Raw genomic sequence first — 14,611 nt, forward strand, 5'->3', positions numbered from 1 at the left:
GGTGTTTTGAAGATTGGTATAAGTTTTGATAGTGGTATAGGACTTTTTTTGTGCTTTTGGTTGAGGTCCCGGGGGTTTCGGGGTGATTTCGGATGGTTGGCGGAAGATTGAATTGGGTTTTGGCAGCTGAAGTTTTTTCCATTGCTGTCATACCTGAGTGAAACCGCAGATGCGGGAGGTGAACAACACATGCAGGCCCGCGGATGCGGAGGTAGGGTCGCAGGTGCAGAAGGCAAAAAGTGGTGACAACAGAATCGGTGCTTGGGACCGCAGAAACGGTTGCGCAGGAGCGAGAAATGGATCGCAGGTGCGAAAAAACTGGGCGAGAAGGTATAAAAGATTTCCTTCGCGATTTTGAGTTATTTCTTCATCATTTTCATATGGGGTTGAGCCTGAGGGAGCTATTTGAAGAGGGATTTCATTGAGGTAAGGATTCTGGACCCTAAACTCGTTTCTATGGAGTTATTTCACTGATTTGGCTTGAAAATAAATGAAAATTAAGGGTTAAAAATTGGGAAACTAGGGCTTGAGATTGAAGACCTTTGAGCAACGGTTTGAGGGGACATTTGTTGTCGTATTTTAGTACTTTTGATATGTATGAACTCGTGGGGAGATAAGGTGTCATTGATGTAATTTTATCAAATTTCGAGACGTGGGTCCGGGGGTCGGGTTTTGGTTAATTTTGGGATTTGCGTTGTATTTTGATTACTTTTGAGTGGGCTTTGTTCCCTTAGCATATTTTGATGGTTATGTGCTGATTTTGGTTAGATTTGGAGCATCCGGAGGCCAATTCAAGGGGCAAAAGAAGCTCAAGCTAAAGTTTGGACCGGGTAGAGGTGAGTAATGGTTGTAAATGTTATCCTAAGGGTATGAAACCCCGGATTACACATCATTGTGCTATTTTGAGGTGACGCACACGCTAGATGACAAGCGTGGGGTCATGCACCGTTAGGGATTGTGAATTAGTCTGTCCCGTATGGCTGTGTTACCATGTTTTTGTTATTGAAAACGGTTTGTTATTATCATGTTTTGGGCTGAATGCTATATTTGGGCCTCGTGCCAGCTATTTGGACCTTTAGGGGGATTTTTACTGCTATTTCCTTACTGTTTTGATCTCATACTTGAACTCAGTCATGTTTTATTCTACTATTTTCATAACTTAGCCATGTTTACTCTATTTTGACATCTTAAATGATATTTTGGGATGAGCAACATATTTTTACTGTGCCCGAGTGGCTTTTAGAGATTTCTGACTGAGTAGGGTTGAGGGCCTGTGTTGTGAGGATTTATATGGGATCGGGCTGCACGCCGCAACAATATTGTACTGATTTATGATTACAAGGCCAAGGGCCTGAGTTGTTATGCCACGAGGTGAATTGATATGAGGCCGAGAGCCTATTTGATTATGCCACGAGATGGCTTGATATTGTGCTTGGGCCATAAGGGGTCCCTCCTAGAGTCTGTACACCCCCAGTGAGTGCGGGTACCTAGTGTGATATGTGATATAGTTTGAGGGGCTAATGTTGTTCCATGTTATTACCCGAGGGGCTGATTCTATTGATATTGTGCCCGAGGGGCTGATTTTACATTGTTTATTTGTTCTTGCTGCTTTATCATTTACTTGTTTAACAGCTAAAAGATGCTTTAAAGAGGGTTTTCACTAAAATAAGGTGTTTTCTTACAAGCTTCACTGTATTATAGTACTTTATTGATTTTTACCTGCCTCTTTGTAGCATTTTACTGTATTTTACGTGCTTTCTTATCACTCAACCTTCGTTTATTATTACTCACTGAGTTGGCGTACTCACATTACTCCTTGCACCATGTTTGCAGATTCATGAGCTTCGAGTCCCGCTAGCGGGTGCTGATTGCTTCCAGTAGGCGATTCCAAGATCAATAGGTAGTTGTTTGACATTCGCAGCCCAGTGCTTCTCCCTCTTATCTTATTTTCCCTTGTATTAGTTTTTGTAATAGACTGCTCTCTCATACTCTTAGACTTATGTTAGATGCTCATGACTAGTGACACCCCGATGTCGGGCTGTATTGGTTTTTCCATAAATTGTACTATTTCACTTTTATTTTGTGATTATTAGCATGTTAATGACATAAATTGTGTTATTATAATTGTTCAAAAATGAATTAGGAGTTGTGTCGGCTGGCCTTGTTTCACGATAGGCGCTATCACGCCCGGGTCCGGATTTAGGGTCGTGAAAAGTTGGTATTGGAGCCTAGGTTACATAGGTCTCACGAGTCATCAACAGGTTTAATAGAGTCCCACAGATCGGTACGGAGACGTCTGTATTTATCCTCGAGATGTTGCGGAACCTTTACGAAAAACTTCATATTCTTGAAATTCTTGTCGTGTGAATCTATTGATCTAAGTACTATACTTCTGTTATTCTATTCTCTCACAAATGGTGAGGACATGCGCTACCAGTCAGGATGGATGACCACTAGTACCACCAGCTGTGGCCACTAGATGCCGAGGACGCGTTCGATACCGTAGTAGGGGCAGGGGCATGGCCCGCACAACAGTAAGGGAGGAACATATAGATCCACCAGCCACCCTAGTTTAGGATCAGGTCCCAGTTGTGGACGCTCCAGCAACACCAGCTTAGGCACTAGCTGTGCCCATTGTGATTCTGGCCTAGCTCAGATGGTCTTAGGTACTACAACCACAACTACTTCTGAGGCTGGGGAAGGCACCCAGACTCCCACCATTCGAACACCAGAGTAGGTCATATAAGGACTTGAGACACCGGGGGCGCATCTAGCCCAGCGGTTGTACCAGTCTAGGACTATATAGCTCTTGCTATGCCAGAAGACCAGCAGCGTCGATTGGAGAGATTTGATAAACTTCAGCCTCTGACTTTCAGTGGTGCAAAGGGCGAGGATGCCCAGGGTTTCTTAGACAAGGGTCAGAGGATTCTTCGTACAATGGGTATTTTAAAGACCAGCGGGGTCGCTTTCACTACTTTTTAGTTTTCTAGAGCTGCCTTCACTTGGTGGGAGGCTAATGAGAGGCGTAGGCCTATTGGTGCAGCACCTATTACCTGGCAGTAGTTCTCCGTTCTCCTTTTGAAGAACTATGTGCCATAGTCTGACAGAGAGGAGTTGCATAGGCAATTCGAGTGGTTTCATCAGGGAGAGATGACTGTGACGCAGTATGAGATGAGGTTCTCGAAGTTAGCTTGTCATGCTATTTGGTTGGTTCCGACAGAGAAAGAGAGGATTAGGAGGTTTTTGGATGGCCTCATGTATCAGCTTCGTATTCTCATGACCAGGGAGAGGGTGTCTAGTGCTACTTTTGAGGAGGTTGTTGACATTGCTCATGAGATTGAGTCAGTTCGTCGCTAGGAGCGATAGGAGAGGGAGGCCAAGAGGCCTCGAGGATCTGGTAGTTATGGTGGTGGTCGTTCAAGGGGTTAGTTTCAGCACGGTAGAGGCCGTCCATTCAGGCTTACTCAACTAGCTTGCCCAGGTTATCGTGGGGTGTCATCGGGTCATGGTTCTCATAGTTCTCATCAGGGCCAGTCACCACTCAGTGCCCTTCTAGCCCAGAGTTCATCCCGAGCTCCATCAGCTCAGGGTTCTTCTATGCCAGGTGCATCTGCTAGTCATTTCGGTGCTAGGGGTTCCCTTCATTCCCCGTCCCCAATACCCGGGAGTTGCTATGAGTGTGGAGAGTTGGGTCATATGAGGATGTAGTGTCCTCATCGTCTTGGGGGTTCTTCTCAACAGAGGATTCAGGCATCGTCCTAAGCGCCAGTTACTTCACCATCACCCACCCACCCAGCTAGGGCTAGAGGTCAATCAGCTAGGGGTCGCCCTAGAGGGGGAGGTCGATCAGGTGGCGGTCAATCCCATTTCTATTCATTCTCAGCTAGACCCGATGTTATTCCTTTAGATGTTATTATTACATGTATTGTCTGAGTCTGCCGTAAAGATGACTCTGTATTATTTGATCATGGTTCCACTTATTCATATGTGTCATCATACTTTGCTCGTTATTTGGATACGCCCTATGAGTCTCTTGTTTTATCTGTTCATGTATCTACTCCGGTGGGCGATACTGTTGTTGTAGATCGTGTTTACCATTCCTGTGTGGTGACTATTGGGGGTCTGGAGACCCGAGTAGATTTATTGTTGTTATGTATGGTAGACTTCTATGTTATATTAGCCATGGATTGGCTATCTTTGTATCATGCTATTTTGGTCTATCATGCTAAGACAGTGACATTGGCTATGCCTGGTGTGCCACAGATTGAGTGGCGAGGCTCAACTAATTATGTTCCCAGTAGGGTAATTTCATTATTGAAGGCCCATCGTATGGTTGGGAAGGGTTGTCTTTCAAATCTAGTCTTTGATAGGGATGTTGGTACAGAGACTCCTAGTATTGATTCTATTCCAGTTGTGAGGGATTTTCCCGAAATATTTCCTGCAGAACTATCGGGCATGCCACTGGACATGGATATTAATTTTGGTATTGACCTGGTGTCGGGCACTCAACCCATTTCAATTTCACCGTATCGTATGGCACTAACAGAGTTGAAGGAGTTGAAGGAGCAACTGCAGGAGCTCCTTGATAAGGGGTTTATTTGGCCTAGTGTGTCGCCATGAGGTGTGCCGGTTCTATTTGTGAAGAAGAAGGATGGCACAATGAGGATGTGCATTGATTACAGGCAGTTGAACAAAGTAACAATTAAGAAAAAGTATCCTTTGCCTCGGATTGATGATTTATTTAACCAGCTTCAGGGAGCGAGAATGTTCTCCAAGATTGATCTCCGTTCAGGTTATCACTAGTTGAAGATCAGGGACTTGAATATTCTTAAGATAGCTTTTAGGACCCGATATGGCCATTACGAGTTCTTGGTGATGTCTTTTGGGTGGACCAATGCCCCCGCAACGTTCATGCATTTCATGAACAGCGTGTTCCGGTCGTATCTTGACTCATTTGTCATAGTCTTCATTGATGATATTCTGGTATATTCACGTAGTCAGGAGGAGCACGCGGGGCACTAGAGAGTTGTGTTGCAGAGATTGAGAGAGGAGAAGCTTTATGCAAAGTTCTCCAAGTGTGAGTTTTTGCTTGGGTCAGTGGCTTTCTTATGTCACGTGGTGTCTAGCGAGGGTATTATGGTCGACCCGAAGAATCGAGTGAACCTAACTAAGCAAGCCTTAACATACACTTTTTACCCAACTTAATACGATTAAGGAAACTATGCTTCTGTTTATTCAGACAATAGGAAAGATAGTACATTCAACATTGTTGGTTCATTTTATAACACAACCTTAAACCATAGTGAAGTTTCCAAGATTCCATACAATTACACTTTAGAGAAGCAAGAGTTGTAATTACAACATAGTTCATAGACCCATCCAACACTCGTACATAACCCACAAATATGTCTACAGAGCCTCTAAGGATACAAAAGACAAGTGTGATAATGCCGGCAACAAGGCTCCGGCTATACCTCAAAAGTGGAAGTCCACAACAAAAGATGTGCAATATAACCCCTTGAAGGAGAAAGGGGCTCACCAGGACTTTGAGAAAAAGGTACTCCGGTACGGCGATCGACATTATCCACAATGGAGCCACCTACATTCATTTTAAAATGTAGCGTCCCCGGCAAAAGGGACGTTAGTATCATGGAATAGTACTAGTATGTATAACTAAACACCATCTAGTTAGAAAGAACTTTCATACAAAAATAAGGAAATCATAAGTATAACTCAAAAGTTTTAAGCGATCACAACATTATCAAAGTAAAAGAATCATACAATTTTCATATCATGTTTCCATAGCCTTTAGTTTGGGACATTTCATACTATTCAGCATTGTTCACAATACCACCTCTATATTGAGCGGAGTTCGATCATGACCCGATTGGCAAGGTTGCCTCATTTGAGTCATATAATTCAATCATCATTTCATTTCCTTTTTTTTGGAATTCAATATCAGCACATTACCACCATGTGTGCATCATGGTGTCCAATCACGGCTTGATCGGCTAGGCCACCTTACCTAGGCGTTGTTCCTTTCTCATTGATCATCTCATTTGAATCTTTATTTCACATCTATTATATCAACTTATTGGCACTTAGGGCCACAATTATCACATCATTTCCACTTTCAATGTTAGGATTGTAATCAGGATAATATGTGCACACAATAGCAAATAAAATTGTAAGCATAGATGAGACTTCACATAGATGGCACAATATATGCATCTTCAATCTCAATTTAAGGTCTAAGCATTTCAATACATGATTCATATTCCTTGAACCTTTTCAAGTTATCAAGAATAGCACATTAATTATATAGGATACATCTTTCATGCATATAAGGTTGCAATCCCAAATTCTTGTGAAAAAACAATCAATACAACAATTCAACTTTAATCTTACCATATTTACACAAACACCGACAGAGCTCAATTTCTAAAAGACGAGGTTTTAGTCATACATACCTCAATTGAGATTCCTTAGACTCTACATTGTTCCAGAATTCTTAGCAACCTCAATCTATTTTGGAAATATAACAATTTTTTTAGTTTAATAAACTATTCTTTTTGAAAGTTCTCTCTCGGCGCATGTTAGGTGACTGACTAACCTTCACACTCATCCGAAATGGGAGGAAGAGGACGACTGAGGAAGAATGCTACAAAAGTACCGGTACTAGACCAAAAAGATCTGATGACTAGATCGAGTGAACACGGGAAAGGCAAGGCCAAAGCTAGGGACCAAATCCAGGAGGAAGAGACAGAACAGGACAATGACAATGATGATAGCTGGCCAGATCTGGACAAGTCTCATAAGATCGCAGCAACTCCAGTGAATTTGAACAAGAAACTAGCATTGTAGAGAACACTAACAAAGGAAACGGTGAAATTAGGGATTTAACTTAGAAAACTAGCTCAAGTCAGGTACAATTCAATGGAACAGTACATGCAAGCTCAAGCAAGGATCAGAAGACTATTCCTATGGAGAATCTCAAGGATCCATAAGTGAAGACTGCAAGTCCAACTGCTGAAAAGAGTAGATCATGGGCAGGATTACTCCAGGACAATAAGCTAGTTGTGAAAGGTATGAATCTCAACTATATACCCCCGTCAATGAAGGATGGGGAAGTAGTTGTATAGCTAATGGAGGAAGACATTGTGGAAGAGAATGAGAAATGGAATAGAGCTGTAATACTGTATGTAGTGGGGAATACACTTTCAATTGGAAAAATTGAAAGGTTTATTACTAATCAGTGGGCAAGTGTGCAGAAACCATAGGCGTTCTACCATAATGAGGTATATTTCATAGTCCTGCTTAATTAGAACGAGGACAAGGAGAGGACGGTCATGAATGGGCCTTACACAATTAATAATAGACCAGTCATTGTGAGGCAATGGTCAGAAAATTTTGACTTTAGTGAAGAGGTTCTAAGAACTATTCCCTTGTGTATTAAACTCCCAAACCTTCCACTAAACTATTGGAGTAATCAAGCATTAAGTAAAATAGGAAGTGGAATGGGGAAACCAATATATATTGATGCTTGTACGACAATTGCTCAGAGAATATCATATGCAAGTGTACTAATAGAGATGGATGTTACTAGTCCTCTACCAGAGAAGATAAAGCTCTTTGATCCTAAAGGGAATGTGTTGGAATAATTGGTGCACTATGTCTGGAAACCAATCTATTGCCAGAAATGTTTCCAGCTTGGTCATACATGCAAGGATCAAAGGAAATTGAGGCAGGATGAAGGGAAGAAGAATGGGGAAGGGATACAAATACAGGAATGGAGGAAAGTTAGAGTACTTGACCCAAAGGTTGACAAAATTGATGCGCAAGGAAGAGTTAATGAACAACTGGAGGAAGAAGCTATTGTACACAAAAGCATCTCAGAGGTTGAGGCACAATGGCAAATAGCTATAGGAAGATCAGCTACTAAGAAGCATTTAGATGTGACAAGGGAGAAGGAAGTGAATATTGGAAATGCATTCAAAGGTCTAGTTGATATTGCTCAAACAATTGTTCAAATGTCTAAAAATCAATGTATAAAGGGAATGCATAGCAAGGAACACAGCGGTGGACCTCCAGGTATACTTACTACATCATGATGAACTTCATTTCATGGAATGTAAGGGGTCTGAATAAGGTGTATAAACAAAAAGAACTAAAAATAATTGCAGAATAAATAATGTAGTATTAATATCAATAATTGAACATATAGTGAAGCAATGTAATGCCAGCTCTGTGTTAAAGAAAGCTCTGAACAACTGGAGATGGGTGGATAACTATAATGAGGCGCCTGGGGGAAGAATTTGGATAGCATGGGAATCTAATATGGTGGACTATACAACTATTAGAAAACATGAACAATTCATTTTGGGGAAAGTAACTTTAATTCAGCAGAATGTATTATTCCATCTATGCACTGTTTATGGGAAACATACAATACAAGATAGGAAGAACCTATGGCAAGAGATGTTACTATCAGTGGTAAACATAGGGAACCCATGCCTTATAATGAGAGACTTCAATACAATCCTAACTAGTGAAGATAGATTCAATGGAACTCCTGTACAGGAGATGGAGATAAGGGAATTCAAAAAATTCTTGGTGGATGCAAATGTAGCTGAATTGAAGACTGTGGGAAGAAAATACACATGGAAAAATAACCATGTGCATAGTAGAATTGATAGAATCCTGGTAAATGCTGAATGGATTCAAATGTGGCCTATTATGGAGGGGATGATAATGAATCCTGGATTGACCATTGCCCCTTAAGTGTGAAGTTTGATATAAGTGGACAAGCTGGGGGGGGGGACCATTCAAGTTCTTGAATTGCACTGGTAAACTTACTATCATTTGAAGGTATTGTACAGAGGCGATAGGAGCATGGAAAGAGTAGACAAACAATACTGATAGTGTGAAACAAACTAAAGAAGCTAAAAGGCTTACTGAAGCAGGTGAATAAAAAGGAGCTTAGTGGAATTGAGAGCAAGATACAGGAGGCTAGAGAAAGACTAGAAAGTATACAAAATCAGATGAGATAGACTGACCAAGGAGGAATCTATATAGAGTTGGAAAGAACTACTAAACTGGAACTGGAGAAATGGCTAATGGTGGAGGAGAGCATTGCAAAACAAAAATCCAGAGTTCAGTGGCTTAACTTGGGAGATTCTAATACGGCCTTTTACTGCCTATGTGTAAAATAGACAAGCAAGGAATAACATTGGTAGACTCACTGATAGCAATGGAGATTTTGACGCATTGTCCAGAAGAGGTAAAGGCAGAAATCCTAAAGTTTTATAAGGGGCTACTTGGTAGTTCAGCTACACAACTACCAATGATCAACTATGAAGTAATGAAGAATGGCAATGTGTTGAACATGAGCCAACAATTACAGCTAATCAAACCAGTCAGTAGGAAAGAAGTGAAGCAAGCACTACTGGGCATAGATGACAACAAGGTCCCAGGGTGTGATGGTTATAATTCATACTTCTTTAAAAAAACATGGCACATTGTGGGTGAGGAAATAAATGCATCAGTGCAAGAGTTCTTTGAGAATGCTGAAATGTGTAAGGCCATCAACTGCACAACAATCACACTGATTCCAAAAGTCCAAAACCCAACTAACATAAAAGATTACAAACCTATTTCATGTTGTACAGTTTTATACAAGATCATATCCAAAGTGATAACAACAAGAATGCAAGGAGTAATGGACAGATTGGTGGATAACTGTCAAGCTGCCTTTGTTCCTGTGTCACGACCCAAACTGGAGGGCTATGACTAGCACCCGATCATACTTGCCGAGCACCAACGTACATTTTATCTAACCTTCTTTATTATATTTTACGGCTGACGAGATCAATATAAGTGGTAGACATGGATCATGGACAACCAACAATAAGAACTAATGGCATGAACATATATAATATGGGATAACCAGACAATCAAGAAACTATATATAAGGTATGAGCTACCACGCTACCATGAAAGACTATACAACAAAAACTAGCCGACAAGGCATACCATACTATACATGAGTCGACACCTGTCTATGAGCCTCTAAAGGAACATAAGTGCTGCAACATCGCCGGAACAGGGCCCAACATACCCATAATTTCTATAACAAAAATGCATACCAAGACCAAGGCAAGCCCGGAAAAGGGATCTCGCCAATCACCGCTGAACTGGACAGCCTACTGTGGTGGGGGAGCTGCACCTGCCTGTTTATCAGGACCTGCAGCATGACATGCAGCGTCCACAAATAAAAGGACGTCAGTACAAATAAAGTACTGAGTATGTAAGGCAGGGAACCATAAATACGATCAGTAATGTAAGCAAGGATAGAGAATATACAACCTGTAACATCTTAGTACCTGTGAGGGCTACTTACATGAAATGCATGATACATATGTATAAATACATAAACCTTTAAAACATTCGCCTCTATGGGCATCATCATCATCATATCGTACCCGGCCATAATAGGTTCGGTAAAAAAATGTACCCGGCCATCATAAGGCTCGGTAGAATCGTACCCAGCCACGTGGAGCTCGGTAAAACCCAACTGATCAGTAGTTGCATAATAGGTGCCGTACCCGGCCAACTATAGCATGGCTCCGTAGAGTAAAATAGATACATATATATAATGCATGCTCAACTCATGGAATCACATTCTAAACCTTTCGGAGTGACGTAAGGTCGGTATCCTATGTACACATTATTAGGACTAACTCTTCACTATGAACCTTATAAGAATCAGGAAGTACCAACAACATTGATAACATAAGAATAAGAGAAGCAACATTAACATCAATCGTTCCATAAGAGGGAAAGCAATGGAAGTACTGCTAGCTTCTAAGAGTAGAGTATCTTGGTGAGCTCGTTCATTGCATGTACAATCGGAGTCGTGCAAAAGAAGGAAAGGGATAGCCTCACATACCTTGTATATACTGCCCCAATCTCAAGCTATGCAATTGTAAAAACTCCTTAGTCTACAATAAGATAAACGATACTATAGTTATCATTTAAGCGTTACAACTATTATGTATCGACCACAACCTATTTTACGATGAAACGGACAACACCTCCCCTATATATATGACCTCACACCATTCAAAATAGTCACCAAACAGCCCAAACAACATCAATAATACACATATTGACACTCCCAAAATAGTCCACACACAACCTAATCACTCCATACATACGACGACCACCGTAGTCGTGTCAAACAACCTGGAAATGTTACGAATAACTATCATCCCATAACAATACATATATATGGTATTTCTCCACACCCTTCCTCCTCCAAAACTCGACAAAACAATAGTAAAATACGCAGCCCAACAGCAACGCAAAACAGTCCACAAAACAATAACATTACTACCAAGCCTTTCAATATATATTTCACAAGTTCTAGCTTCAATGGCTTAGCCGAAACTTGGATAATATTAAATAAATATAGAGTAAGAGGTTCCTTACCTTTATACAGAAATAACAACTCCAATTTGACCTTAAAATTCCATGAAATATCCCTCCAATGCTGCCACAACAACAAAAAAGCGAAACTAGCAATCAATTAGTGTTTTTCGGCACTAGAATCACTTTAGAAGGATTGAAATCACCTATGATTGATATTAAGAACATGAGGGAGTATTTACAGAACATAAACCCTTTAAAACAACATCCCACACGAGCTGAAACGACAAAAAAATGAGCAACAACAAGAAGAACAAGAGACTTACTAGAGCCACGGAATTTCCGACACTTGATTTGTGTTGTTTGCCCTTTTTTTTGTCTTGAATCTTGAGAGAACCTTGAGAGGATGTTCTTAGGGTTCTAAGTTCTAAAAATAGTGAGAAGAAATGACTTAAAACTGGTTGGAGGCATCCTATATAGGTCCAAATATCTTAAACCGCCTTAGTGGGCCCCATAGAGAGGTGCTTGGCGCAGTCTCGCGCAAATGCGAACATCTCTCTACTCTGAGATTGTATCGATGAACGGTTTAATGAGTTGGAAACTAGACTCATAGATCTTTAATTTGGTTGGTATATTACCCTGTAATTCCTTGTAAATTAGGAGAAACTATTAGAAACATTTGACCTAATGTTTAAGTAAAATTATGAACCTAAGTTGCGACAACTTTTGTTTCATAACTCGTTTGACTTCAAGACTTATGATACGGATATTATATGATTAAAATACCTTAATAAATGAACTCTTGAGTGTATTAAGCACCGCTAGATTACTTGAAAATATGAGTTACAACATCCTTGATTCATTTAACTTCTAATACTTGTTAATCACCCTTATACACTCTTGTATCACTTAAGACCAATAGGATTGACTTCTTATCATCTCAAAGATAATTCCTTCTTGGATTTATGTTAACTAATATATGGCATGAACTAACACATGTGGATATGGGTTGTAACACCCTCCCCCTTAGGAACATTCGTCCTCGAATGTAAGGGTTCATGGGGAGTTTAAATCATCGTGGATTCCAATGGAAATTTCCGATCAATTTTCCCCTATAAAATGGTCACTAGCAAAACATGCAAGTAATTAAGCCTAACATATGGCTTCACAAGGCTACACAAAGCATTATGCATATTTACATTATCTACATATCACCATTTTGTATTAAGGAGGAGTATTCTCAAATTATTGCTTACCTCATAGAGCCGTTTCACCTTCCAATGTATCCTGTCTTCCACCAGCATCCTTGTTATCTTCATTCTGTAATAAGTAAGGGTATTTAGACTTCATCTCCTCTTCTGCTTCCCATGTCATTTCTTCCATATTTTTGTTCCTCCACAATACTTTGACGGAAGCTACATCTTTTGTTCTCAGCTTGCGGACTTGCCAATCTAATATCGCCACTGGCACTTCTTCATATGATAGGTCCTCTGTAACTTGTACATATTTGATAGGGACGACTCGAGATGGGTCTCCAATAAATTTTCTCAACATAGATACATGGAAAACCGGGTGGACAAATTCCAATTCGGATGGCAATTCTAACTCATAAGCAACCTGTCCAATTCTTCGAAGAATTTTATACCACCCGATATACCTTGGACTCAGCTTACCTTTCTTCCCAAAACGCATAATACCTTTCATTGGTGAGATCCTCAGGAAAACCCAATCACCAACCTCAAACTCTAGATCACGACGTCGGACATCAGAATAAGATTTTTGCCTGTTTTGTGCTGTCCTCAATCGCTCCTGTATCACTTTCACCTTCTCAATAGCTTGGTGAATCAAACCTGGCCCATATAATTCTGTTTCACCGACTTCGAACCATCCAACTGGTGATCTACATCTCCTCTCGTATAGTGCCTCGTATGGGGCCATTTTAATACTGGAATGGTAGCTATTATTGTAGGCGAATTCTATGAGTGGAAGATGATAATCCCAATTCCCCTTAAAATCTAGAACACATGCTCGTAGCATATCTTCCAGTGTATGAATGGTACGTTCAGCCTGTCCGTCAGTCTGCGGATGAAATGCAGTGTTGAGATTTATTTGTGTGCCTAAACCCTTCTGGAAAGACCTCCAAAAGTTAGCTGTAAATTGAGTTCCTCGGTCTGATATAATAGATACGGGCACACCATGAAGCCTAACAATCTCCTTGATATACAACTTCACATAATCTTCAGCCGTGTAAGTTGTCTTCACTGGCAGAAAATGGGCGCATTTTGTAAGTCAATCAATTATCACCCAGATGGAGTCAAACTTATGATAAGAGCGAGGTAATCCAATAATGAAGTCCATATTAATCACCTCTCACTTCCAGATCGGAATCTCTATATTCTGAAGCAATCCACCAGGTTTCTGATGTTCTATCTTTACTTGTTGACAATTGGGACACTGGGCTACAAATTCTGCAATAGACTTCTTCATATTATCCCACCAATACTGCTCCTTGATATCATGATACATCTTTGTCGAGCCGGGATGGATGGAATATCGAGATTGATGAATCTCATTCATAATCTTCTCTCGAAACCCTGCCACATTAGGCACACACAATTGGCTCTGGTATCTCAGTGCCCCATCTTTTCCGATCCCAAAATCCATACTTTTACACTGTTGAATGCTTTCTCTTAATCGTACTAAGATAGGATCTTCATATTGTCGTGCTTTTACCTTGGCTACCAAAGATGATTCTGATGTATTCTGTACAGTAACACCTCCGTCATTATAGTCTAACAATCTGATTCTCATATTGGCTAGCTGATGAAGCTCTTTAATCAACCCCCATCTACCTGCTTCAATATGTACTAAGCTTCCCATTGATTTACGGCTGAGAGCGTCTGTCACAACATTGGCTTTGCCGGGATGATACAATATCTCAATGTCGTAGTCTTTAAATAATTCAAGCCACCTACGCTGCCTCAAATTCAACTCTTACTGCTTGAAGATGTATTGTAAACTCTTGTGATCTGTGTAGATGTCAACGTGAACGCCGTATAAGTAGTGTCGCCATATCTTCAAAGCATATATTACTGCAGCCAATTCCAAATCATGGGTTGGATAATTCTTTTCATGCTTCTTCAATTGTCTTGATGCATAAGCAATCACCTTCCCATGCTGTATC

General features: G+C 40.6%; 1 protein-coding gene across 1 annotated transcript; it reads left to right on the plus strand.

Annotated features, from left to right (window-relative positions):
* The first annotated feature begins 7,145 nt into the window (after window positions 1–7,145).
* LOC142176290 (uncharacterized) lies at window positions 7,146–8,781 on the plus strand. Its single transcript, XM_075243420.1, has 4 exons — window positions 7,146–7,259; window positions 7,326–7,649; window positions 7,698–8,091; window positions 8,225–8,781. Exons 1-4 carry the CDS (start codon window positions 7,146–7,148, stop codon window positions 8,779–8,781), a joined length of 1,389 nt encoding a protein of 462 aa, XP_075099521.1.
* Window positions 8,782–14,611: the final 5,830 nt, after the last annotated feature.

The sequence above is a fragment of the Nicotiana tabacum genome, chromosome 22, assembly GCF_000715075.1.
Source record: "Nicotiana tabacum cultivar K326 chromosome 22, ASM71507v2, whole genome shotgun sequence".
NCBI classification, from domain to species: domain Eukaryota; kingdom Viridiplantae; phylum Streptophyta; class Magnoliopsida; order Solanales; family Solanaceae; genus Nicotiana; species Nicotiana tabacum.

Coding starts and splice junctions, on each gene's coding strand:
- LOC142176290 (XM_075243420.1), top strand. CDS start 7,146: ATGGAGGAAGACATTGTGGAAGAGAATGAGAAATGGAATAGAGCTGTA. Junction 7,650..7,697: donor TCTTTGATCCTAAAGGGAAT/GTGTTGGAATAA, acceptor ATCTATTGCCAG/AAATGTTTCCAGCTTGGTCA. Junction 8,092..8,224: donor ACACAGCGGTGGACCTCCAG/GTATACTTACTA, acceptor TTGAACATATAG/TGAAGCAATGTAATGCCAGC.